Raw genomic sequence first — 27785 nt, forward strand, 5'->3', positions numbered from 1 at the left:
CGCGAGAACCACTGAGGACGTATGGGTGGAGGTGGTGTTGAAAGCGGCCGAGATGCATTCGGAGCCAGAGTGGGCCCGAGCTGGGGCCACCTTGGTCATCCCGGCCCACAGCCCGGCCCCGCAGGGTCGCCTGTAGGCTTGGGCCTGGCCGACGACTTTCGCGAACTAACCACCAGGAGGAGTAAGTGGGAAGGGGCGGAGTTTGTCCTCGGCCCCGGGAGGGAGGGGTGTTGGCTGGAGAGTTTGTGAAAAGTTGTGAGACCAGCAGGAGGAAGTGGGGAGAGAGGCGTTGGGGCTGTTCCGGAGGCCGAGCACGGGGTGGTCTTAAGTGACCCCCGGGGAGCCCCCGCGGCTGGAAAGGAGCCGAGCGCCTGCATGAAAGGAGGAACCTGCTGGGAAGTTCGCTTCTACCTGAGCCCGGAATTCCAGCGTCGGGTCCCGCAGCCCTTCCCCTGCGTGGTGGCTCTGGTGGCCGCGTCCGCGCCCCAGCAATGAGGATCCGGATGGCCGTGAGGTGGACGTGGGCAGGCAAAAGCTGCCTGCTGCTGGCGCTTTTAACAGTGGCCTATCTCCTGGTGGAACTCTCCGTCTCCACTCTCCATGCCTCCCCAGGAGCCGGCCTTACCAGGGAGCGGGGCCCAAGACAGCTCTCAGACTCCGGGAAGAAAGCAGTGGATTTGTCTCGACCGCTTTATGAGAAGCCCCCTGCAGATTCCCATGCACTTGGGGAGTGGGGGAAGGCCAGCACACTCCAGCTCAAGGAGGGTGAACTGAAGCAGCAAGAAGAACTCATTGAGAGATATGCCATTAATATTTACCTCAGTGACAGGATTTCCCTGCACCGCCACATAGAGGATAAAAGAATGTATGAGTGTAAATCCAAGAAATTTAACTATAGGAGACTTCCCACCACTTCTGTTATCGTTGCTTTCTATAATGAAGCCTGGTCGACTTTGCTCCGCACCATCCACAGTGTTTTAGAAACTTCTCCTGCAGTCCTTTTGAAGGAGATCATCTTAGTCGATGACTTGAGCGACAGAGTTTATTTGAAGACACAACTTGAAACTTATATCAGCAATCTCGATAGAGTCCGCTTGATTAGAACAAATAAGCGGGAGGGGCTGGTTAGGGCCCGTCTGATTGGGGCCACTTTTGCCACTGGGGATGTCCTCACTTTCCTGGATTGTCACTGTGAGTGTAATACTGGTTGGCTGGAGCCACTTTTGGAAAGGATTGCTAAAGATGAAACAGCAATTGTTTGTCCTGTTATAGACACCATTGATTGGAATACTTTTGAATTCTATATGCAGACTGGGGAGCCCATGATTGGTGGGTTTGACTGGCGTCTAACGTTCCAGTGGCATTCTGTCCCCAAACATGAAAGGGAGAGGAGGAAATCGAGAATTGACCCAATCAGATCACCCACCATGGCTGGAGGACTGTTTGCTGTCAGCAAAAAATATTTTCAGTACCTTGGAACTTATGACACTGGGATGGAAGTGTGGGGAGGTGAAAATCTGGAACTGTCTTTTAGGGTGTGGCAGTGTGGAGGTAAACTGGAGATCCACCCCTGTTCTCACGTGGGCCACGTTTTCCCCAAGCGGGCGCCATATGCTCGGCCCAATTTCCTGCAGAATACTGCTCGGGCAGCGGAAGTGTGGATGGACGGGTACAAAGAGCATTTCTACAATCGAAACCCTCCAGCAAGGAAAGAAGCTTATGGCGATATTTCTGAAAGAAAGTTACTACGAGAACGGCTGAGGTGCAAGAGCTTTGACTGGTATTTGAAAAATGTGTTTTCTAATTTACATGTTCCAGAGGATAGGCCAGGCTGGCACGGAGCTATTCGCAGTATTGGGATCTCTTCTGAATGTTTAGATTATAATTCTCCTGACAACAACCCCACAGGTGCTAACCTTTCACTGTTTGGATGCCATGGTCAAGGAGGCAATCAATTCTTTGAATATACTTCGAACAAAGAAATAAGGTTTAATTCAGTGACAGAGTTATGTGCAGAGGTTCCTGAGCAAAAAAGTCACGTGGGAATGCAAAATTGTCCCAGAGATGGGTTTCCTGTTCCAGCAAACATTATTTGGTATTTTAAAGAAGATGGAACCATTTTTCATCCCCACTCAGGACTGTGTCTTAGTGCTTACCGGACACCTGAGGGCCGACCTGATGTTCAAATGAGAACTTGTGATGCTCTAGATAAAAATCAAATCTGGAAGTTTGAGAAATAGAAGAGCATAACAGCACTTTCTCGTCCTGAGCTGACGATAGCTTGAGCAAAGTCAAAGAGCCTTCAGAGAGCCTCAGTGAAGATTAAGTTTATCAGCATTCACCCAGTGGTCATCTGCAAGAGCTCTGTAAAAGCTGTGGATCATTTTGGTAAAAACACTGAAACTGGGTACACAGAGAGCTGCTGTTTAATATTTCAAAGTGCCTTACTTATGGGTTTTATTTAAGAGCTTTGTCAATATGGTCTCTTCTTAATGAATTTGACTTGAGATACACAAAACATTTAAGTGCCAGACTTAATGTTAAAGAACGTAAAAGTCCATGCAAAACGAGGGATGATTTATTTTGATGGGTAAGTTCACTGCACATCCCATCAAAAAAAAACCAAAAAAAAAACTCAGAAATGTGCAGTTTGAGCTATTGCTATTTTTATTGTACATAGAATTTGAATTTCCTTTAGCCAGCACATTAAATTTTAGGTTTTGTTTATTTTTTTAATTCTAATTTTCCTTTACTCAAATAGAAATCAAGGAAAGTTAATCTTAAGGAGAAGGACCTGGTTTAGACATATGTGTCATTAGATGTGAATTTGAATGTAAGTTTAGAGGTCTTTTTAACATACAGACATCTCAGAAAAATATACCCATATCTGAATGAAATGAGAGATATTTACATTCCAGACTGCAAACTTGAGCTATTGGACTTAACTGACCTATATTGATACCTCACATCACTCTGATTTTGTAAGCTGTCCTCTCTGTTAACTTGTTTGTGTGTGTAGGGCATTTTCTGATTGCACTTCCTTAAGTTATGAATGTATTGGAGAGGGACTCATTCAGAATACTGTGCTTCTCTTTGTTAATGCTTAATCACTTAAAGTAAATGCTTAATCACTTAAAATTAACACAATAGAGGACAGCTGCATTTACTGAAATGTGTGAAACTGAAAGTGGGCCCACATCTACAAAGGCTGTGGAACACTCCTACAGACTTCTTGCTGATTAGGACTTTTAAGGATCAATTTTAAGAAAACAAGGGGAAAAGATAGCCTTGGCAATGGTGGATGCTGCCTTCCAGGTTGTTTTCTGCACCTAACCCTGAGCCTGGTGCTTAGGCAGCTGTCAGTAGTTGTGGGTGAATGACTGACTGAATGAATGGCTCAGCCGATGATTGTGACTTTGGTCAAGTCATTTGATTGACTTAGTTTGGGCCTCAGTTTCTCATCTGTAAAATGTGGGTGCTGGAGCAGGTCTTGAAGATCTCTCCAGCTCTGAAATGTTATGCTTGTACATTCAGTCACTGTGCAATCTTTACAACACCTTTATTTCCTCCCTGCTAACGTAGGTAATGTTGTTGTGCAACGTTCAGTCCAGTTATGAAGCTGGAAAAAAAGAAATGGTTTTAAAAATTAAGTGAGCTGAGCTCAACTGAAGTGGTTTATTTTGGATTGAATGGAGAGTTGTGGTCAGTGTTTGTATTCATTTTATTTTGACAATTGCTGAACCAATTTTTGTTTTTTATCTTTAATCTTTCAAACTCTAAAAGTTATCTTTTGGGTTAAGAATATGAATATTTTCCAAACTAAATTATGCAAGAAGTAAACATACTTAAAAAAATTATTTTTACTGGTTTTATTCTAATGTTGTATCCAGAATTCAATCATAGGCTGAATTCAGAATTAAATCTTAATTAGTTCGTTGTGTTCTAGATTTGTGAAAAATGCATGCTCCATAAAGCATCAGTCCACAGTACTCGGAAGTTGTTTTCGGTGTCTACTTGATGACTTGGAGAGTAGGAACTTTGCAAAATCTAAATTTAAGAAAAGTTTGTAGGATAACCATTTCAAAAAGTAAAATTGCTATGTATTTTGAATATTTTGTTTCTCTTTTGTTTCTTAAAATAAAAATGTGTTAATAACTTTCTGTATGTTATGCAGCAAAGAATTGTCCAGATTCCATGTGCAGTGTGCATGGCCCTGGGTACAATTTAGGAGGGTTTGTAATCTGCTCTGATGTGGTTAATTGGCAGCAGATATGCTCCTAAACCCATATGCACCCTCACCCCTTGCTCAGTCTGCCTTTTCGTCTTTAAAATCACCCTTTCTCTTTTTATTTATTTTTGTTGTTCTTCTTAGCCCCCTATCAAATGGGAAACTAAGATTGACATATTCTAAATGTACTTACTGGAATTATTTTTATTCTAGAATCTTGCTGCTCCCATCGAAAAAAAAGGGAGCATTGAAAAGTAAAGCGCTTAATTCTTTATTTACCTTTTGCCTAAATTGCAGGGTGTGACCTGTTAATCTTTTTGGAAGAAATTTTAGGCTAGTGTTTTATTTATATCAGTAATTTGGAATCAGTGGGCTGTTCATTCCTCACAGTAATGTAGGTAACGGAAGAATGAGACCCAATTTTCATATATAGGCATTTCCAATTTAATTCCTAAAATACACTGTAAAACTACAAAGTATATTTTGATTGCCTACTTCTAATTTATTGGTACCAAAGCTCTCTTTTGCAGTAGATAATTAAGAGTTGATCTTTTAATTTATATGCTTAAAAACAGTTTTATAAAAAATTTGGTAGACAAGAAGTTTCAACTTTAAATGGTCACTATGTTATTTAGTGTTCAGTTCTATGAATATGTTGAGTAAATAGTCATTTTTAGCAGCCATTTAAAAAAATGATAATCTGGTCATCTACAGGATCTCTATAACTCAGAATAACTTGTTTGTAAACGAAAATTTGTCTGTGCACCCAGTAGTAGGCTCCTGAGTATTCATTAATTGTTGGCAAATCTCACTTTTCTAGGTTGATGATAGGAGGTTATTTTTCAGTTGTGTAATTTTAGTTGGTTTAGGGTCTCAATTTTAATTAATAAAATACTTAGTTTTGACTTTTTTGTCCTTTTCTATTGATGTTTTAATAATGTTTTAAAATGAGCACAAGGAATGTTGAGGTTCAGATTAATCTCTTTTGAACGATGAATTTTTTTGTGTGTGATGAGCGGTTTCCATCCTTTTTTCCGTTTGTTAATGGTATTTGCAATATTGATTAAGACATATAAAATAAAATGTGTGCCTAATTATTTTTGCAAATGGATTCTGATGATTTTAGTCCCTGGGGTCACTCTTCCTGTGTACACATTTATTGATGGTAATAGAAGTAAGTTAGCTTGTAATTATTTTACTTATTTGACAATGCAGGCAGTAGAATATTTTAAAAAGTTGAATTTCATGTATTATCTTGCAAAATGTCATTAACCAGCAAGTATTCTGAAGTGGTGTTAACACTACTCGTGCATTAACTACTCATAAACAAACTGGAAATGATCGGAGATCTCTGGGACAAATTGGGGACACTATAGAAGGAGGCAAGTGGGTACGTGGGCACCTTAGCACAAATTTCAGAACCCTGGGCCGAAAAGAAATGTCTGTCCTGTAAACTGCATAGCTTCCCATTTCCCTCAACCTTCTCTCTGCATCACCCTGTCCCTAAGTGCAATTCCTGTCCACCAGTAGCATCTCTGTCCCTCTTTTAGTGATTCCCTCCAAACACCCTCCACCCCTGCCTCTCCCTGGCCTGAAACACTGCCTGAGCATCACCAGCCCAAGGACTCCGCTTTGTATATCAGATGTCTTATAGCCACGTTTAGGATATGTGTAGTCAAGCTAAACATATTTTCACTGATCTTTTTTTTTATGTACAGTTTAAAACGTTACTGTAAATATATGTTATGATCTTCCTAATAATGAGTAATATAATCTTGCTAGTAAGTTTCTAAGTGACTGCAACCCTATGCAGATCATTTCATCTCTCTGTGTTTCAGTTTCATGAACGTTAGAAAACACTGGAAAATCCGTAGAGACAATATTAGTGGCTGCCAGGGCCTGGGGGAGGCAGGAATACAGAATGATTGCTAATGAGGATGGGTTTTTTTGGAGGATGTGGTGATGGTGATGAGAATGTTCTGGAATTAGTGACAGTGGTTGTACAACTTTGGGCAAAACACTGAATTGTACACTTTAAAAGGGTGAATTTGTGGTATGTGAATTGTATCTCAATTAAAAAAAAGTTCAGGGGAGAAAAAGAGGCTGGAGAATTTCATGTGTCTCAGAAAAGATTGCTCTTTTCTCTGTCCCTCTGTGCATACTAGACTTTAAAACAGGCCAGCAGTATTTATTGTTGATACTTGAGTCATGCTGTAATTCAGCAGAATTAAGGAAGTTAGATAAATATGTGAATCTCCGAGCTTCGTATGAGGGTGCAGGTGGAAACCAGTTTGTATTGGAGTTTTTTCTTAAGATTTCAAAAAAACCTCAATCCTTTTGAACAGGAGGTAGAGATTATTATAAAAGGTGAAACGAGTTCCCAGAGTATATAATTGTCTGTGGCAGAACTGAAGACTAGAGAACTCCTTCTAACTTGCTAGTTAGTAGTCATATACTACTTTTCCTTTTGTGCCCAACTTGATCATTTCCCAGGCTGGCTGGGAAGGGATGTCTGCTGCAGGCCAGCAGTGTCCTCAGCTGTCTGATCATCATTCTAACCCATTTATTTACACTTATCTAATCCTCTTCATAAAAGGAATAGGAGGTACTCTATTTACTTAGTACTCTTTTTTTTTTTCTTTAAAGTTAATTCTGCTATGTGTCAGGTGCTGTCTTATGCTTGGGTGTACATACAGAGATGTACAAAACAGGTGTGCTTCTTATGATGGTAGGAAGAATTCACAGTCCAGTGATAGAGACAGATATTAACAAGTAAACATACAAATCATGTGCAGATACAACTTCAAACTGGAAAACAACCAAATGCTGTGAAGAAAAGGAACAGGTTTCTTTGAGGGATGAAAACTGGGGCAAAGTACTTAAGTTTATGGGGTCAAAGAACACTTCTCCGTGGAAGTTAGATTTAGCTCAAGACCTGAAGGAGGACCTAGCTAGGCAAAGACTAGAGACAGAATAGAATAAGCAAAAATCAAGGGTGGGAAAGAGCTTGTCCTTGATCAAGGAAATAAAAGAAGGCCAGAATGGGTAGAGCCTGTAAACAAAGGAAGAAAGAGAGCTTTAGGAGGTGAAATTGCAGGGGGAGGCCGAGGCAGCTTGAGTTGTCTTTGGAGGCTATAGTGGGTTAAACGGCGACCCCCCAAAAGATATGTCCATGTCCTAATCCCTGGAACTTGTAAATGTGACTTTATTTGAAAGAAAAGGTCTTTGCAGATGTAATCAAGGATCTTGAGCAGGGATCCTCCTGAACTATCTGGGTGGGCCCTAAAATGAGACATACAGAGGAGATAAGAGGAGGAGGCCACATGAAGTCAGAGATCGGAATGATAGAGCCACTGGCCAAGGAGCTCCTGGAGGCGCCAGAAGCTGGAAAAGGCAAGGAATGAAATCTCTAGAGCCTTTAGAGGGAGTGTGATCCTGCCAACACCTTGATTTTGGACTTCTGGCCTCCAGAACCGTGAGAGAATAAATTTCTGTTGCTTTAAGCCTCCAAGCTTTTGGTAATTTGTTATGGCAGCCACAGGAAACTAAGAGGGCATGTTTTAGGCTTTTGTTCTGAGAGTCATGGAAATTTGTTGAAGGATTTTAAATGAGGGAATGATACAATATGATTTATACCTCAAAAAGATCACTCTGGTGAACCACTGTGAGTAGAGAAATCAGTTAGGAGCTATTATATCAGCAGGAGATGATGGTGGTTCAGACTAGGATGGTGGTCTTCAAACTCGGTGATAGCCTGGGAAAGAGAAATTTGGGAGTTACTAGCATACAAATGGTATTTAAAGTCATGGGAAGAGATGAGGTCACCTGGGAAAAACATAGAACAATGAGGGCAAATGGTCCATTTCTGAGTCCTAAGGCTCTCCAACCTTTGGATCAGAAGAGGAAATGACAAAAGAATCAAAGAAGGAATAGTCGGAAAAATAGGAGGGGAACCCATTATAGTAAGGTATTATGAAAGCCAAGGTGTAGATAGAGTGGAGTAAAAATGTAGAAGAGAGAGAAGAAGATATTAAATAGTCATTAGAAAGAGTGGGGAAGCGAACTGTTATAGAATTGAGCACCACTGGGTAGTGTGGAAGATCCGTGTGCAATTAGCGATCATGAATTTATAGTATTTCCAGTCTTCCTGGGAGTGTGTCTAGCAATTCTCACTGGCACAGATATAGTCTCAGAAAAGGCAGAGCGACTGGGATTTTGCCAGGGGAATTTAAAGGAAGGAGGAAAAGTCAAAAGATTGAATATATGTGTAAGAAGGGGTTTATAATTTGGATAAGGAGAGAAGTGAGGATTATAAATCAGATAGTGAAATGAAGATAGTGATAGAGAGCCTCAGTGGAGAACATAGGTCAATGGATTGGAGTTCTGGATGACTTAGAAGCTCATCCAGAAAAGAAGCTATAAGAAAAGCATGTTATCAAAGGGTAGTGGGTTTCATTTAGCAATCAGGGAAGTGTTGGTTCTGCTGGCGACAAAATCCAGGGTTTGACCATGGAATGGGCTGCTGAGGAAGCATGGAAGAAAAGGTCTTTGGAGAGGCCTGGTTGTCCCTTTAGTCTGAAATATTCATCACCACCTCACTCTGGTTGGCTGGCTCCTTCCTGTGCTTCACGCCTCCACTTAAAATGCCACTGATTACTCCATCTGAATAAAGTATTCTATGCCCATGAAAAATTCTCATGTGACATCCTGCTTTATCGTTCATGTCTCTTAGCACAATTTAAAGTGATATGCTTGCCTGCTAATTGACTTGTTTCCCTCTTCTCTGCTTAAATTTAAGCCTATACCAGGGCTCCCTGTTTTACAAATAAAGTAGCTCAGCACAAAGAGGCACATGGACAAGTGCTGGCAAGATAATCATTGGTCTTTGCTTTGGGTGTTATCATGGCTAAAGCAGATTTTGCTGGGAGAACGGTGATAGGTGTACTGTTCACATGGCTTTGGAGAAAGATATTTTCTTCCATTAAGATCCTGTGTCTGAGATGCAATATAGATTTTAGCACTTGAAAATGCTGCCCGAGTCAAGAGCTCTCCTGCAATTTTCAGATAAGTTTGTGACCTGCCAGCATATTTGATTTTGCATTTATTGAAATGTTCATTAAAACAATGCGTCTACTGAAACCCAAAGAAGTTATGTAAATGAAATAAAGCTTCACACAAACTTAAATTAAAAAAAAAAAAATTAAGCTCCCTATTCAGAGATTTTTGCCTGTATCGTTACTCAGGACTCTCCCCACCCCGCCCACCATGCCTTACATGTGGTAGGGGTGAGATATCTGTTGAATGAACTAATAATACCAGGAGTTAGAACGGAGAGAAAGACCTGAAGTGTGAAAGAGAAAATGATTGTTGCTTGAAAGGGCTGCAGGGAACTTGATGTCCCCGAGCAGAGTCAAAGTGTAAGTAGGTTAGTAGGAGGAGGGACTTTCAGAGAGGAGGATGTGTATACAAGAGGGATCATGTAGTGGGTGTTTCTCTGGCCTGTGGTAGCTTTGGGGAAGGAGAGCAGGCATGGGTACCAGGGTCAGCTAAGGGGCTATCTGGAGCATTATGGGAGATAGTACAGGGTAATTGATGACCAGAGAGGCTGAAGGCTTAAATTCCTGCTCATGACTGGAGGAAACAGCATGAAGCATGGTGGATTTATACTCAGTAGCCTCTTGGAAGGTGGTGGGCTCTTGGGTTTCACAGGATGAGTTGGAAGGTGATCAGAGAGGAGAGGATGGGAAAAAATGACCACCTGTGAAATACCATCCCTCTTTATGCAGACAGAAACTGGAAGTTGAGTAACTTTGCTGAGGCGGTATAGCTAGTAAGCAGCAGAGCTTGGGTGAGCCTGACTTCCAGTCGGCCTCTGGAGCCACACTCTTTTCCATTAGGGCAGTTTCCCAGAGGGGCACACTTAAGTTTATACAAGTGTTAGAAGAGTTTAAGAGCATTTTCATGTGACGTGCACAATCTGAGCTGCACTTTAGAAGTTTCCATTTAAAACGATATATTTTAACATTGATGTTGTCACCTTTTCCTCTTTTTGTGTTCAAGGTTACCCTGTCATTGATTCATTCCCTATTTAATCTGTGGGACGTTTGTAGAGTAAATGACAGTATAGGACAAGTTTATATCTCCTTTTTCTTTCTGAATAGAGGCAGAATGAAATTGTGAATTTTTAAGTTATTTTCCTCACAGTGAAACTATAATTAAAGTTTGCCAGAAATTCTTTTTCTATTCTGGTTCTTGATGGCAACCTGTGTAGCAGATTTACTTAAGTTCCTCCTACTGTTATAGTTTTAAAAATTGCTCCCAAGCACTAAAGTAAGCTCGGGTACACACTGAGAGGCAGTAGCAGAGTGCAGTATTTCTCAGATGTCCACATATATCAGAATGGACTGAGAAAGTGATCAAAAGTTCAGATTCCTGGGTTTTACTCCAGAGAATGTAACTTACTAGAAATACACGTTTTTCACAAGGTCCCCAAGTAATTCCAATGGGGATAATCAGTAAATCCCCAGAGCTTCTCCAAGCACTGGGTTCTTGGTTAAATGCCCCGGCTGTGGAGTCTGATAGACCCGGTTAAACACGGAGCTCTACTCCTTTCAACGTGCGTGACTCTGGGCAAGTTACTTCACCTCACCAAGCCTCATTTCCTCATCTGTAAAAAAGGGATAATAATGGTCACCTACCTCGTTGTGAGGATTATGTAAAAGGATGTTTACCAAGTTCTTAAAAGTACTCGGCCCACAGTGACAACTCGAGAAGGGTTTGTGTTAAGATTGTCACTCCTCATCGAGATACAGAATTTGAATACGTTAAATTTCTCCACATTGTCATTACTAAAGATTATTCTTAAAGCAGTCACAACTCCTCTGAGACTCTGCTTACACCAGCAAGCTAACTACTTAGTGTCAGCTAGCAAGAAAATTATTCCCTCATTCAGACAGGAATTTTAAGTCAGTGCCATCACTTAATTATACTATTATATAGTGCTTGGATTGTACAAACAATTCTGAAAGTATTAGATAGGGTATTAAAGTTTATCTAGTTACGGTTAGAATATTATCTTTTTATTGTGCAACCATCTCCCTTCTGTCTGGGTTTATGGATGTGTATGCCTGGGGATTACATTTTATTTTTCTTTTCTTAAAAATACTTATAGTTGGGCTTCCCTGGTGGCGCAGTGGTTGAGAGTCCACCTGCCGATGCAGGGGACGCAGGTTCGTGCCCCGGTCTGGGAGGATCCCACATGCCGCGGAGCGGCTGGGCCCGTGAGCCATGGCCGCTAAGCCTGCGCGTCCGGAGCCTGTGCTCCGCAACAGGAGAGGCCACAACAGTGAGAGGCCCGCGTACCACAAAAAAAAAAAAAAAATACTTACAGTGAACTCCTTCTCTTAGATTTCCTTAGAAGATTTCCTTGTTTATATTTTCCTGAAGAAGGTGGTCCAGTGTTTCTGTTGTGAACCAAAGACCACCATGAACCTGGAAAGTACAAAATCATGGTGCCCTCAAACTAGAGAGCTGAGTTTCATTCTGGTAGTGGGTTTTAAAGCAGAACATAATGAGGGTAGGAAATATATTGAGGGACTTCTGCAATAATTGAAAAATTCAAGAATTTCTATATGGAGGTGATTGAGTTATTAGGACTCTCTTGATTATGGAATGAAAAGGCCTAAGAGGAATATATTCCAAATTTATAAAGTTGTGAAAGATACTATATTATGAACATGGACCTTTTTAGTAAATTCTAAAATATGTACTCTTTGACCCATCAATAATTCTTTTGGGCATTTATCACAGTGTTATTTTGCATATGTCAGAAATGACACATGTACATTGCAGCATCATTTGTAAACAACCTAAATAGGGTAGACTGCTTAGATAAATTAAGGTATAGCTACACCATAGAATACTATGCAGCTATTAAAAAGACTAAGGCCAACTTCTGCCTCCAGACACGATAGTAACTGGTAACCAAACTTGCCCTCCAGCTGAAAACAACTGTAAAATGAGACAATGTATGAGGCAACTGTTTTCGGGCATTGAGCAAACAGGGAATGTAAACCGGTGATCCTTGCAAGAAGGAAACACCTTCTTGCAACGAAGGTGAGCTCCTCCCTACTTGGCTTTCTCCCCGAGGGCACTCTTCCTGCTGCACAGCAGAGGTAGAGCAAAGCGGAGCAGAGGTCTTAGTTCTTCTGCCTGTGTCCGGGCTGAATGCGTGTGGCAGGGTTCCTGAGAAGCTGCTGCTGAGTGGGGTACGTGGCCTCAGATGTCTGTGGGGCCTGCTGCAGTTTTGGCTGAGGTGCAAGTTGAGAGAGTGTGAGGTCTAGCGGAGACCCCTTCCTGCCGGGCTGAAAGAGGAGTGGTGAGCCCAGTGACCATGCCGGGCTAGAGCGCTCCAGCTCTAGCTCAGACAAAGGGGAGATCTTGCCCAGCATCTCAGGCGAGACACCAGGGAGGCCAGGCCTTAGGCATCAGGACCACATCTGAAATAAAGGGCATGCCCGAAAACTAAATTTAAAACTGAAGTAGATTTGCTCTAATAAAGAATAAAACCAAGGCTGGCAAGATCAAAAGGAGTAAAACTGCACCCTGAACTCTAGTTAGTAGCACCGCTTTTTGCAGGGGTGTGGGTTAGTGATTCTGAAACCGTTTGCGTGCTCTAGACTTGAACAAAAATATATTGAGTGTAACGTGAGCCAGATTTTTTACTGTGGGGGAAGAGAGTTATAAATCTAAGAAGAGGGAGGGCTGGAATGTATTTGGTGCTGTTAGATGGAATTAGAGTTATCAATATGAACTCATGGTTTTTAATATCTTTATCTTCATTTCTACATATTGATAGATACAGCTTTCTATTTATATCTGCTTTCTTAGTTCTGCCTGCTGAGATTTCTATTTATACCTTATTTCTTAGTTCTGTTAGCTGTCACAGCAGTAGCAATGAGCAAACATAGTTTCCAGATCTTGGTTTCTAAATACCACTCTCTATTAAGAGGAATCAGAGCTTCTTGGGGAGAAAAGACCTATTCCAGGGCTGGAGCAGGGAAAGTACATCTTGGAACATCTTGTAATTCTAGAAGTAAGGAAGTATTCAAAATGATGGACACATATCAGAAGGACACAGAGGCCAGCTTTAAGGGGCTCTTACTAGCCAAATCTGGAACAATATGAGTCAAAATAAATAAGGATAGCTTTGAATTATAACCCACTGAGTAAAATAATCTGAGTTCACACTGATACGAACAAGTATCTGAATAAGTAGATAAGTGGAGAAAAAGAGAAGATTCTTCCTTAAAGTAACAAATTAACAAATTAAACATTAGTTCATTAATTAAACATTAATTAGTAAACCATAGGAAGAATAATGGGTTGGAAAATCATTGAAGGATGCTAAAATTAGTGGGTGATGGACTTCCCTGGTGGCACAGTGGTTGAAAATCCGCCCACCAATGCAGGAGACACGGGTTCAAGCCCTGGTCCGGGAAGATCCCACATGCCGCGGAGCAACTAAGCCTGTGCGCCACAACTGCTGAAGCCCACGTGCCTAGAGCCCATGCTCCGCAACACACAAGAGAAGCCACCGCAATGAGAAGCCCACATACTGCAAAGAAGAGTAGCCCCCGGTCTCCGTGACTAGAGACAGCCCTCTCACAGCAACAAAGACCTTACGCAGCCAAAAATAAATAAATTAATTAATTAAAATTAGTGGGTGACAGTTTATTGAGGAAGAGGATATTTATATAGTTTACAGTATCTCCCGAAAAAATACTAATTAATTACAAAGTGGAAAAATACTAACTTTACAAGGCAAAAACTACCTAAGCCAAGTGATCAAAGTTAATCTCACCAGTACTGGGACAGATACCAAGCGTACCCTGATACGATGCACTGATAAGGGCATAACATAATTTTTGTGGTGTTCTTGTCAAAAGTGTATATCCTGAATCTAATGGCAAGGAAACAACAGGAAAAAAACAAACTCATTAAAAAAGATCAGATTTGTGATTACCAGAGGCAGTGGTGGGGGAAGGGGGATTTGGATGGAGGTCGTCAGAAGGTACAAGCCTCCAGATGTAAGGTAAATAAGTACTAGGGGTGTATAACTATAATTGACACTGCTGTACGTTGTATATAAAAGCTGTTAAGAGAGTAAACTCTTAAGAGTTCTCATCATGAGGAAAAATATTTTTTTCCCTATTTCATTACTGGATCTCTATGAGATGGTGGATGTTCACTAAACTTACTGTGGTCATCATTTGATGTGTGTAAGTCAAATCATTATGCTGTACACCGTAAACTTATACAGTGCTGTATGTCAATTATATCTCAATAAAAATGGAAGAAAAAAATCCAGAAAAAAAAGTAATTTGACACACATATTTGCTTAAACACACGGGAGGATACTCAATGAAATGAGTATCCTCTCTCCTATGTGCTTAAACAAATATGTTAACTATGCCTCTAGGAAGGGAAACCAGGTGGCCAAGGGCTGGAAGGAAATTTGGTAAATACTCTTGTAATACTAGAATTCTGCATCATATACATTTATTACCGTTAGAAAAGATAATTTAACAACAAATGCAATAATTGGGAGGCAGTACCATCTCTTTCCAGAAAAAGGTATTCCTCGCAAAGCAAACCTCCATTTAACTGTAGTTGATTTTGGTTAAATCAATGAGAGAGCTCGGGTTGAGGAAAGAAAGTTATTGCTACTTAAGGTGACGCAATAACTGTTGGCCTTTTGGACATTATGGAGAGCAAACCATTAGTATGCTCTTTGTTGTCACCTCCAGAGACCTGACACTGGCCTAGGTGACTGTGGACTTTGTTCTTTCTTTTGTCCTAATGAGGATTTCTTGAAACAATAGATTATTGTTATAAAATATAAATACTTTTTTTTTTAATGGGTAGATTTACTAGTTAAATTTTTAACTTCCTCCCTTTGATAGTTTATCTTAAAATAGATGAGTCAGATGACGATTAGGTACAAGCTTTGACATTTTAAATGATGTGGTAATGTTTATAGAGGGTGTGGTTCACTAGAAATGTATGAAAGCAAATTCCAGGTTGACACTGTACAACATTGACACCAATAATCAAACACCTTTTATTATTGTGGTATTAGGGTTTGGTGGCGCAGGGTTAAGGAAGTAAGGAGGGAAATTCAGTGTTGGTTTTCAGAGTTTCCAATAAGAATGCATTCATGGGCTTTTTGTAGATTGTTAGTCTTTTTTTCTGTTTTCTTGAAATTTGGAAGAAAAAGTAGAGTGTACCCTGAGCCACACAGTTGTAATTGGGACATCCCTGCTTCTAGTGTTTCATAATTATTAGGGCTTGGAAATGCCACCTTGCTGTAAGGTTTTGCTGTCCTTTAAACCACGCGTTCATCCTGCCCTCTCATCACTTCTCTTTAGCGGGTCTCAGGCTGATAATAGCCAAGTGTTGCTTTAATGTAGCCATCAACTCTAAATTTATGATTTTTGAGCATCTACTCTGCTTAAGATGTCCTTTTCCTTTTCTGACAAAATATGTAAAGGCTCAAGTCCTGTGGCACCTTCTCAGTTAAGTGTCATGTTCTCATTCCTCTGGCTCTGCCCTCTGCCCCTCCCCCCCACCCAGCCCATGCCACCCCTAATCAATTGTTGCTTCACCATGATCCTATAATAACATTTTTTCTGGTCCTTGTCATATTAAACATTAATGACCCTGTAAACCTTCAGTGAGTTCATGGATCAATTGTGTATTAACTCCCTCCACTGCCTCCCTCCCATTTTCTCCTCCACCCACACCATTCCAGCTTTGATCCCACCACTTCACTGAAACAAATCTTGTTGCCAAGCCAACGTTTGATCCTCGGGCCTAGGGCTGGCTTCTTGGGCAAATGACCTGTATCGTTGCGTAGGTCTCATACTTGGTTTAATGCTCTGCTATCATGGTCTTGAAATTCTTAATGATTTCCCACAAGGGCCTCCACATTTACACTGGACCCCCCAAATTATGTAGCTGGTCGTGTTCAGGCCTGATCTTAACCAGATCTCTTCAAAGCACTTCACACAGCCCGTCAGCCTCTTGGAACACATCCTGAATTCCTGGACACCAGTCTCCTTGCCCCCACCCCCTCCATTTATGGCTCCTTCCTGTCTCTCCCTTCTCTCCAGGTTAAGTATCTGCACCCTCTTCTTTATCTAGACTCACTGCCTGAGTGATCCCATCCAGTTTCCAGTCTTTAATGTATTATCTACACTGTTGCTGCTGACAGTAACACAAATTAAAACGACAGTAATAATAGCTACATTTGAGCGTTTTCTATGTGCCACGCATGTCTTCTGAGTATTATTTCACTTAATACTTTAAATGCCTTAATTTCATTAAATCTCTCTAAGATTTACCTGGGTGCGCACGCCAAAAGCTGGGCACCTTTGTTTCTTTTCTTTCTTTCCCCTTCACATCTAATGTGTTTGCAAGCCTTGTGGACTCCCGTCTTTATGATATATCTTGGTTTTGACTGCTTCTACTATTTCCATAGCCTTCAGCCTAGTCCAAACCACCACCTTCTGGCCGGATTATTACAATAGCCTCCTGAGTGATTTCCTTCTTCCTGCTGTGCATACTCCACACAACAGCCAGAGTGAGATTTTTTGTTCGTTTCGTCTAAACATTTTATTAAAGTGTAAGATATGTACCACAATTGGACAGCTTGCAGAATTTCCACAACTGTGACATGCCCATTTTGCCAACATCCAGAGTGAGAAGCCCTCTTGTGCTCCCTTCTAGCCACTGTCCTCCCTTCCTACCACCCACATGATCTCTATGCTGACTTCTAACTCCATAGATTAGTTTTGCTGCTTCTTGAACTTCGTATAAATGAAATTTAATTACACGTTAGGTGCACGGTATGAATATACCACAGCTTTTGTATCCGTTTTACTTTGATGGACAGTTGGGTTTCTAGTTTTGGTCTTCTTAGAATAGTACTTCCACAACATTATTGTACATGTCTTCTGCTAAACATGCATAAGAATTTCTGTAGGTATATACCTAGGCGTCAAATTCTGAGTCAGATGGTAAGTGTACATTCAGCTTCAACAGATTTCAAAACAATTTTCCAAGGGTGCTTAAAACGACCACCATTATTTGAGAGCTCCACTTGTTACACATACTCACCAAGATTTGGTACTATTTATCTCTTTTATTGTAGCCATTTAATGAGAGTGTAGTGATATCTTATTGTGGTTTTAATTTGCACTTTCCTAGTGACTAAGGGATTTGAGCACCTTTTCATATGTTTATCGGCCATTTGCATAGCCTCCTTTATGAAGTGCCTGTTTAAGCCCTTTGCCTATGTATTTGCCTGTCGTATTTTACTGCCTTTCCTTATTGATTTGTAGGATTCTTTATATATTCTTTATTATATGTTGGATAAATGTATTGTAAATATCTTTTTCGTCTCTGTGGCTTGCATTTTCACTTGCTTGGCGGTATCTTTCAATGAGCAAAATTTCTTAATTTTAGTGTAGTACAAATTATCATTCTTTTCTTTTAGTAATTTTAGTAATTTAGTCATTTTCCGGTATTATCTAAGCAATCGTTGCCTACCCCAATGGCCATGAAGATATTCCCCTAAGTTCTCTCCTAAAAGCTTATTGTTTTACCGATCACATTTAGATCCGCAATCCATGCGGAATTACTTTTGTGTACAGTATAGTGTAGAAGTCAAGGTACATTTTTTTTCCTTGTGAATACCCAGTGGACCCAACGTCATTTTTGCAAAGATCATCCTTTTCTCACTGTCAGAGCGGCAGTTTTCTTAAATCACATCACAAGGTCCTCCTGCTCATAATCCTTCAGTGGCTGAGAACTAAATACACACCTCTCACCATGGCTCCTTGCTGGCATCAGCTTCTCTCTGGGCTTCCATCCCTTGTTCTCTTTTTCTCCCCTCCCCTGTGGACATGCTGGTCTCCTTGCTGTTCCTCAGGTTGACAAGTGCATGGCTGTCTCAGGCCCTCACATGTGGAGCCCTCCTGCCCAGAGTGCTCTTTCTTCACGTCTTAGCCTGGATCACTCCTCATTTCACTCAAGTCTCTGCTCGCATGTCCCTTCCTTGGAAAGGACCACTAACTACCCCATATAACATTAAGAATATGTTCAAAAGGTTTAAGCTTCCTCTTACAAGTACTAGGGATGTAATGTACAACATGATTAATATAATTCACACTGCTGTCTGTTATATGTGAAAGTTAAGAGAGTAAATCCTAAGAGTTCTCATCACAAGGAGAACAAATTTTTTTTTCTTTTTCTTTAATGAGAAATATGAAATGATGAATATTCACTAAACCTATAGTGGTAATCATTTCATGATGTATATCTCAAACCTGGAAGAAAAAAAAATAATATATAAAAGTCCTCTGAACATGTATGATATTATAGTCTAATGAAGCATCTCCTGCTCTGTTGTGATTCCCTGAGGGTGCGAGCTTGTGTCTTACTCCCTTTTGTAGCTCTTGTTTGTAGCATACCTTAGAACTCAGAGTCCCCAGTATAATGTACATGATAATTCATTGTTTTCCCTAGTTTGTCCACATTAGCCCCAGATAATTCAAACCCTGATTTATTTAATAATTTGATGAGCTGTAATGGAATGTCAACTTTTTGTACTTTTAAAAAAAGGGGGTAGTATACAGCTTATAAACTCACTTTAACTATTTTACATGGAAACATTGCATAGGCCAAGTCCAAATGAATTTTATCTATGGCTAAGGAACTTAGAAGGTTTTCAGTGACTTTATATTTCTCTTCTAACAGTAATACTAATTGTATTTCAAGTTTATAAAGTTTTTTTTTTCTAAACATTCTACAGTCTAGACTTAGTGATTCTCATTGACCTGGTTCCTCTCACTGGGGCTATTTTGGGGCTACATGAATATATAAAATTTGGTTTTAGGGCAAGAGTTAGATCTATCTTTCATTTGTTTATTTCTTCATTCCTTGTTTAAGGCATTTATTTCCACTGTTGATTTCATTTGTTTTCCTTTTCTTAAAGCCTTAAGTTAATGTCTGAAACACATGACTCTTTTATTAATTGTAGAATGTCATAACAGAACAAAAAGTGTGTTTTAAGATTACCTTATCTAGCTATAAAAGACATTACTGGTCAATTAACAAAACTGGAAAGCAGTAGATTAAAGTACTGTCACTGGTAAATTTTCTGAAATTGATTATAGTGCTATTGGTATGTAAAAGAATATCTTTATTCTTAGAAAAATACACTTAAGTATTTAGGAATAAAGGTGCCATGATGATGAATTTACTTACCCCAGAATCGCTTAGGAAGAAAAAATTGTGTGTTTGTATGTGTGCCCACACATACAATGCTTGTGTACAGAAAAAGAGTGCGCACAGGAGCAAATTATAAACCAAATGGGGCAAAATAGTAACAACAGGTGGATCTGGTAAAGGGTATATTAATGTTCTTTATACTATTTTTATGACTGTTCTATAACTGTGAAGTTATCTCTGCATAAACAGTTTAAAAAAATCATTCTCATCCAGCCCTCTCAGGAAAAGCATTCAGTCCTTACGACACAAAGATTAAGTTACTTTCGCAGTCAACCTGAGAGAGACAGAACTGACTCCTACTCCTGTGTCTCTGTTGTATTGTGCTGCCTTCTTCTAGTAAATAGTCATTGAGTTCTAACCAAATACAGGGGCCAATAATCCTGCTCTGTGGCTACATAGGACACAGCCAAGCTTGCATATTAGTGATGTGGCTTTGGGTTTCTTTTACAAATGTTTTGCCATTGCTTGGTCTGTCTCACAACCTCCAGGCCCCTCTGTTACCTGGACGTCTTGTTCTTAGATATGCTGCCCATTGTAATGAGACATGCCTACATGCCTGTTTTAACACACAGTGGTTTTGTTCTTCTATTTCTTAATAGCTACCGGTTCTTGGGATACGTTTCTCATGCTGTGGAGTTTCAAGCCGCAAGCTAGAGCTTTCAGATATGTGGGTCACAAGGACATTGTAACCAGCGTGCAGTTTTCTCCACTTGGAAACTTACTGGCATCTGCTTCACGAGACAGGACCGTTAGACTCTGGATTCCTGATAAGTAAGAGAAACGAACACCTGTTATGCTCTGGATTTAGAAGTGTGAAAGAATACTGGAGGCGGGCTGTTCCCTGTGCGATTCTTGGAATGGCCACACCCCTAGTTAGTCACAAACAAGGTGTACTGCCCTTGTCGTAAAGTCAGACTATTTCATTACCATTTTTTCCTCATCTTTAACTCATAATTGTGTCTTCTGTTTGAAAACTATTTCTAACCATGGAAATATGCTTAATATGTCCTAAGGTTTTCTTGGGGCGGGGGCGGGGGCGGTGGTTAGGAAGGGTGATGGTTATCAATCCCTTTATAAATCTGATGTAAGCTTTAGATCGTCTCCCCAGAGAGATATACATCAGCCTGTCTAATCAAGATTTTACAGTTTATTAACCTACTACCACCCATCGCGGATCCTTGAGGGGACTTTGAATCTCTATTAAAAACCCCGGGGCTAGCTATTCTTTGATGCATATCATTCATTTGGGCTCCAGAATTTTCTTGTTAAAGAGAATTTCTGACAAATGTATAAACCTCATTGCATTTGTGCACAGTCCTATCCTGTCATAGCAAACCTCTCTATAAGAGGTTTTTTAAATCCTAGCTGATAGCCCATCTATTTTAAGCAATTATTGAGCCTTAATTATTTTAAAAGTTCTTAAACTCTTAATTATAAAGAATTTCAAGCATACATGAAAATAGAATGGGTGACGTGACAACTCCCTCCCCACATAACCATCCCCCATATCCAGCAGTTATCAGTGTTCTGTCAGTCTTGTTTCATCTGTTCCCCCGTTGCCACACACCTTTTTTTTTTCTTTTCTGGAATACGTATTACTAGAACAAATCTCACACATCATATCACTTCCTTCATAAATACTTAGGATAATAAGAAACGAGTGTTTTCCTTCAGTCTGTTGTGGCAGGATTTGATTTGTGGTACGTGCCTGAAGAGGCTCAGGCACTCGCAAATGAATGAAAGTTCCAGGGGCATTTCCCTGCCAGTGGGCACTTTTTTCCTGCCACTACCCAAAGGATCTCCATACTGAGAAATCTGAACATTATCCCGAGGTAGCAAACACTGCTGAGGAGAAGTGACATATTATGATACTGCAGATGGCAATGTAGAGGGAATTGTAAGGACAAGAGGCTGATTTGGGGTCCAAAAGTGAAAGCATTTTTTAAAATCCTTCACTTTAGGAATTTAGGACTAGTGGTTTGTTATTCTCAGCACAGCCTGTCTCCCATCGCTAATTCAGGGAAATCTCAGTAAACTGCACGAGGGTAGATGAGGTGAAAGCACACTGAATCATTAACTTGTACTGGCTAATCTAAGTACAACAATTAGGCTTGTGTAGACACGTCTAGTTCCTCTTCCTAAATCAGATCACAGTGGTGCCAGGGCAATAGTGGGTCATGGCAAGGAGAAGGAAACTAACCAGTTACCTATTGCTGCATAACAGTCCTCAAAACTTAGTAGCTTAATACAATAACTATCATTTCTCACAATTTTCTGGGTTCCTGGATGACTCCTCTGCCCCATTGATGTTGGCTCTTACTCACGCAGCTTCATTAAGCTGGCAGCTGGGCTGGCAGGTCCAATGCCTCCCTCATACACCTGTGGCCTTAGTGCCGGCTATTGGCTGGGGCACCGTGGTCCTCCAGCACTATAAGGACCTCCTTACAGCATGGCAGCTGGATTCTAGGATGGTAAAAGCCAGAGCTGCTAGACTTTTTAAAGGCTGGTCCTGAAACTTGCACAGTATGTATCCCTTCTGCCACATTCTGTTGGTCAAAGTAAGTCACAGCACCAGCCGAGATTCAAAGGGAGGAGAAATGGATGGATTCCACCTCCCATGGAGAGGAGTGGCGTGTGTGCACAGGGATGAGGGGAATTGTGGGCAGCCGGATGAGCAAACACCAGAACTGGTGGCGGGAAGGCTAAGAAAGCATAGTAGGAGCGAGTTTGGAGGCAGGTCTGGCCTGGCGTTCATCACAGTCGGCAGTCAAGAGAATTTGGGCGGAAAGGGCAGGTGAACGTGTGGGAGGTGGAAAGTCCGTGTGAAGGCAATGTGAGGAACTAGAAACCAGTTAAGCACCAGCACAACAAACACTAGGCACTCTTATCTCGGTTTCCTAGATGCTTCCTGTTGAGACCGGATCTGGATCTGGCTGTTGGGCCAGCCTGTAGCCGAGAGGAGCGGCTTTTAGAAAGAATGCAAGCAGGAAAGCCTCCTGCAGTATGGAGTGCAGAAGAAAGTTCAGGGCAGACTTTGATGATACCAGCTGTCTCTTGGCTTCCTGGCCATAGCAGATGCCAAGTCTTTTCTTTGTTTTCTCTAGGCTTTATACCTAAAATCAGGCCGTACTGTACTCCTGACTTCTACTCAAAGAACTTTCCCTTGAAACCTCACTGACCTAGTAGTCCCTGAATGCTCCCTCCTATTTTGTTTTTAAATATTGATTTTAATTATTCTTGGTATGTCATATATCAGGTGATGGAGATTTATGACAAAGTCACCTCTGCCTTCTACAGGCCACTGGAAGGGAAAGCCAGGATGGATCTAAGAACCATTAAGTATTGACTCTTCCCAGCAGAATTCAGCAAAATGTACTGTACAGAATTCAGCAAAATGTACTGAATTCAGCAAAAAAAATTCTTTTTCCATGCCTGACATTGTGCTAGATGCTGGTCTTTTAGAGATGAATAATCAACTTTCCTGTCCTCAAAAAATTACTGCCTAATAGGAGAGAAACAGGACTATTTTAAAACAAAAATTACTGTATAATGTAATAAGCAAAATAGCTATAATAAAAAGGGAACAATTAAGCCTGTCTGGGTTGGTCAAGGGGGCTTTGCTGGTAGGGGAAAGTAGTCAGGCTAAGAAAGCTGTAAGTACAAAGCCAGAGGTGTGTTTGAAGCAGTGAGACTGTTGTAAGAGTACAAAGGTCAGTGCAGTGGCAGGATGTCTCGCCAGAGAGCTTGGGCGTTGTACTTTTTCTTGGAGAGCAGCCCATGACACGTTTACACTGGGATTTACATGCTTAGAATTATACATTTAGCAAGGCTGTAAGCACATTATGTAGGTGACTGGAGGGAGATGAAAGATTAGAGCAGGAAGACCAGTTAAGAGGCTTTTGCAGTAATCTAGGTGAAGGATATTGAGGGTATGTATATCTACCTTAATGCAAGCATAGCTGGGATGGAAAGAAGAGGAGGGATTCAAAAGATATTTAGGAGGTGATAGCAGTCTCACTATCACATTAAATAGGTTGCTGACCTATCGGATGTTGGGGAGGAGCTGAGTGTAACTTCCAGGCTTCTGCAAATTCTGCTGCCTGATCTTCTTCAAACACTTGTGGTGATTTTTCCCATAAGGCATCACCTGTATAAATATGATTTTCTGAATGGAAAAATTGCTAAGTCTAAATGTAGTATAAAGTGAAAGTACCTTGGGAACTTGGAAACGCTGACACAAAGTAGCATTTCCCAAATGTCACCATTTAACTCCAGCGCTGTCTACTAGCCTACCCCTAATTATGTCAGCATTTTTCCTGCTGCTTCTCCTTAAATGCCACACATTATTTTCTCCACCTTTTTTTTCCTATTCTCTTTTTCCCACCCTAGCCAAGAAAGAAAAAGTATCTGAAATTTCAAGGTGTTGAGAACTGAAGGATCAATATGTTATTACCATTTATCTTTTGTTTTGCTTATGAATGTACGATTGGGCTCAGGGCTGAGCAAGGCCTTAGGTATACCTCAGGATCTCAGTTCGCATTGCTGGTGGGTGAAAGCGGGAAAGTCAGATCACCCAGGGACATTCTGCATAGAGGCAAGTGACATAGGGAACATCTCCTCCTTCCCAAGCCAGACTGCCAGTCCACACAATTTCCACGTGAGCCCAGTTTGAAAACCCTACCTTAGAGCTCTTCATTTAATGAATCTTAGGTTTTCTAGCTTGCAGTTCATTTAAACTGTATGTTGCTCTTTCTAGAGGAACAACAGGAACTTGTTCAAAATATTATTCCGTAGCTTCCAATTAAAGCAAAGTCAGCAAATGCATTTCAGGGTGGGGACCACTAGGCTCTCACTTGTTTAGTGTCAGCTGTGACTTTAACAAAACCAGCTTGGAACAGTGTCAGTGAAGAGTACAGTACAACACAGCCTTTTCACACTTCTGTCAGTTTTTACAACAAACTATTTTATATGTTTCAAAGTCTGTATACTGATAATTAAATCAAATGTTATAAATATTAAACTGTTTGTCTCCAGGAGAGGGAAATCCTCTGAATTTAAAGCTCACACAGCTCCAGTTAGAAGTGTGGACTTTTCAGCCGATGGCCAGTTTCTTGCTACAGCTTCTGAAGACAAATCTATCAAAGTATGGAACATGTATCGCCAGCGCTTCTTATATTCTCTGTACCGACACACACACTGGGTTCGCTGTGCCAAGTAAGTGCAAAGTTTCACAGTAAGGTTTCCACATTTTTTTTTCCTGCTATAGTCCATGTTTTACCCCCCCGACTCCCAGAAAAGGAGATTGAGGGCAAATTCATTCATTCATTTGTTCATTCATTCAGCAAATATGTATTGTGTGCTTGCTATGTGCCAGGAACAATAGTAAACAAAACGGTCAGAAACCGCTGCTCTCGTGAAGCTTATATTCTGGGGAGGGGAGACAGACAATAAACAAATGGGAAACTGGATATGGTAAGTCAGATGGTGGTAAGTGCTACGGGGAGAAACAGATGGGAAGGGGGGCTGCCAGTTTAAACAGGGTGTTCAGCGACTGCTCCCAGAGAGGGTGGCCTTTGAGCAGAGGGAGGGCAGGGAGTGAGGGTTGAAGATGTTTGGGAAAGGAAAGTCCGCGTGGAGGAAGCAGGAGTGAAGGCCCTCAGGCGGGAGCTGGGTCGCTGTGTGAGGACAAGAAGACAGGGGCGGCCAAGAGTGCAGCGAAGCCGGGGAACAGCCCTGACGGGCACGCTGAGTAGATGTGCCGTTGGAGCATGTTCATCTCTCTGACTTACAGTTTAACGGGACCCCTCTGACCACTGTGTGGTGAGTAGACTGTCAGAAGTCAGAGCAGAGCCCGGAGGTGCAGGCTGTTGCAGTGGTTCTCATCCCGGTTTGGTCCAGGGTAGTGGCCGTGGAGATTTTGAGAAGTGGTTGGATTTTTAGATAATCTATACAGTTGACCCTTGAACAACACAGGTTTGGGCTGCAGGGGTCCACTCATACGTGCATTTTTTTCAGTAGTGTCGATAAATACTAGTGTACTTCACAAACCGAGGTTGGTTGAATCCACAGATGTGGAAGCGTGAATACGGAGGAACCTTGGATTCCAAGGGCAAACTAAGTCACACACGGATTTTTGACTCTGTGGAGTGTTGGTGCCCCTAACCCCCGTGTTGCTCAAGGGTCAACTGTAGTTTGAAGTTACAACCAAAAGTACTTGCTGTCGTGTTGGATGTGACGAGAAAGAGAGAAACCAAGAATGACTCCATAATCTTTGGCAACAGTCTGTTGGGACAAGTGCTATTGTGTTATTAAGGTCTGCTAATAGCCGCGGAGCCCTCTATTCCTAAGACACAGTGCTATAGTACTTAAAATACATATCTCCTTTCCCCATCGGAACTGGCCAGGGAGGGAAGGGCTGTTGTTCTAAATTCCCCATTTTACAGATGAGGAAACTAAGTTTCAGAGTTAGAGTTAGAGCTCATCTAGCTGAAAGTGACAGAAACCCATTCTTTTTCACTTCTCAAGGTGGTTTTGTTGCCTGTTTGATAACCTTGGAGTTGGAAGGAGAGACCAGAACGAGGGACTCCAATGCTGTTAGCTCTCTCTAGGCCTCTCTAACATGCCAGCTTTACTCTCTGAGAAACCCTAAGCTTTGAGAGGAAACTCTAAGCTTTGAGAGGAAAAGCTTCTCCCAGCTCCAGTTAGAAAAGTACCCAGGGGTGACTCTGGCCCAGCTAGGACCCTGTACCCATCCCTTCACCAGGCAGTGAGACACTGTGATTGTTCAAATTTATCCAGGCAGCCAACTGAGACAAGCTACCCTGGCTGGGGAGGAGGGGTCATACCAACCATGTTTTCTGGTGATGCAGAGAGAGGAGAGTTCTCACAAGAAGGGGGCTGGTACAGAGGTAATCAGTGGGGGAAGCTGTGAACCCTGTGGTCACCTGGATTTGTGCACACCATATGACATAACATGCCAGGTGTCCACAGCTAGGATGTGGTGGAGTGAGCATATGAGCCCAGCTCTCTGTCTTGCCTTACAGTCCAAACTCTTAACCCTTGTTATGCTCTCTGGGGGGCATTATTGCCCAGGAGGTGTTGATTATAATTTATGGTAATGAGTCTAAGCAGACTAAAAAAGGATAGAAGATCATACTTTTAGTCAATAGTTTTTCTTTTTTTTTTCCTTCTAAAGGGCTTAGCTACTCTTGGCTCTGGCCATCTTAGTGTTATTTTCCATATATGCCATATGTCTGTGTGGTTACAAATATATAGATTCAAATCCCAGCCCCACCACTTACTAGCTATATGACCTTTGGGGAAATTATCTGATTTCTCATGCCTCAGTTTTCTTATCTGTAAAATTAGGATGATAACAGTAACCTGCCACCTAGGTTGTCGTGGTATTTAAATGAGTAAATTTAAAAGCCCACATACTAATCAGTAGATAAATCTTAGCCATCATCCCCATCACCATCATTGGACATCTCATTCTTATTTAATTTTTACATGTATTATGTAACTTGAATTGATAATTTTTCCCCACCTAAGGAGGTGGCACGATTTGTATTTATTTATGAAATGATGTTGTAAATAAGAGGAGGCAGAGATCTATTATCTAGTGGTTGGGGCCTGGGGAGCAGAGGTATAGGTGGCAGGGCCGGGTACTAGGAAGGGTCATTTAGCTCCCACTATGTACCAACTCTGGATATGTTCAGTAAAGAGACTGATTTCTGTTACTTTCATCAGGGAGCTCAACATAAGCAAAAGCACTGAATATTGATTTAACTAATCAAGACAGAATGTGTCCTCTATATTCTGACTAATAATAAGAGCTGTTATTTATCCACTGTGATCTATGTATCTCTGTTTCCTTTCATAAAGAATTTAAAGTGGTTTATAATAACTGACATACCTATGTATACATCAGTCACTGGAGGGAATGGAGAGACAGTTCTATCTAGAACCACGTAACCTGGGTTAGTGCAGTTTTGGCATGAGGTGTAGCCTGAGTTTCCTGCAGCCCAGGTATTAATGGAATGATGGAGGCTGACATATTTCCATTTTCTAATAACAAGAAGGAATCCTATCAAATTGTTCAGATAAGAGAAAATTTTTCCTGGAGTAGATTCTAGGAAATACTTTATTCCTTGCCCTTGTATTGAATTATCTATGTATAATATAAATGTTAAAAAGGAAAAAA

General features: G+C 41.1%; 2 protein-coding genes across 6 annotated transcripts in view; both read left to right on the forward strand.

Annotated features, from left to right (window-relative positions):
* The window catches only part of POC1B (POC1 centriolar protein B), a 140763-nt gene that overhangs the window by 35523 nt on the left and 77455 nt on the right, over positions 1-27785 (forward strand). For all 5 annotated transcript variants that reach the window (XM_060305625.2, XM_030856418.3, XM_030856417.3 and 2 more), the window contains 2 exons: positions 20182-20353; positions 24617-24796. In XM_060305625.2, coding sequence (XP_060161608.1) covers positions 20208-20353; positions 24617-24796 — 326 coding nt within the window. In that variant the 5' untranslated portion in view covers positions 20182-20207. The remainder of the gene's footprint in view (positions 1-20181; positions 20354-24616; positions 24797-27785) is intronic.
* On the forward strand, positions 273-5304 carry GALNT4 (polypeptide N-acetylgalactosaminyltransferase 4). Its single transcript, XM_030856415.2, has one exon. The coding sequence runs from the start codon at positions 492-494 to the stop codon at positions 2238-2240; it is 1749 nt and encodes a 582-aa protein (XP_030712275.1). The 5' UTR covers positions 273-491; the 3' UTR covers positions 2241-5304.

The sequence above is a fragment of the Globicephala melas genome, chromosome 10 (genome assembly GCF_963455315.2).
Source record: "Globicephala melas chromosome 10, mGloMel1.2, whole genome shotgun sequence".
In the NCBI taxonomy this organism is placed as follows: Eukaryota; Metazoa; Chordata; class Mammalia; order Artiodactyla; family Delphinidae; genus Globicephala; species Globicephala melas.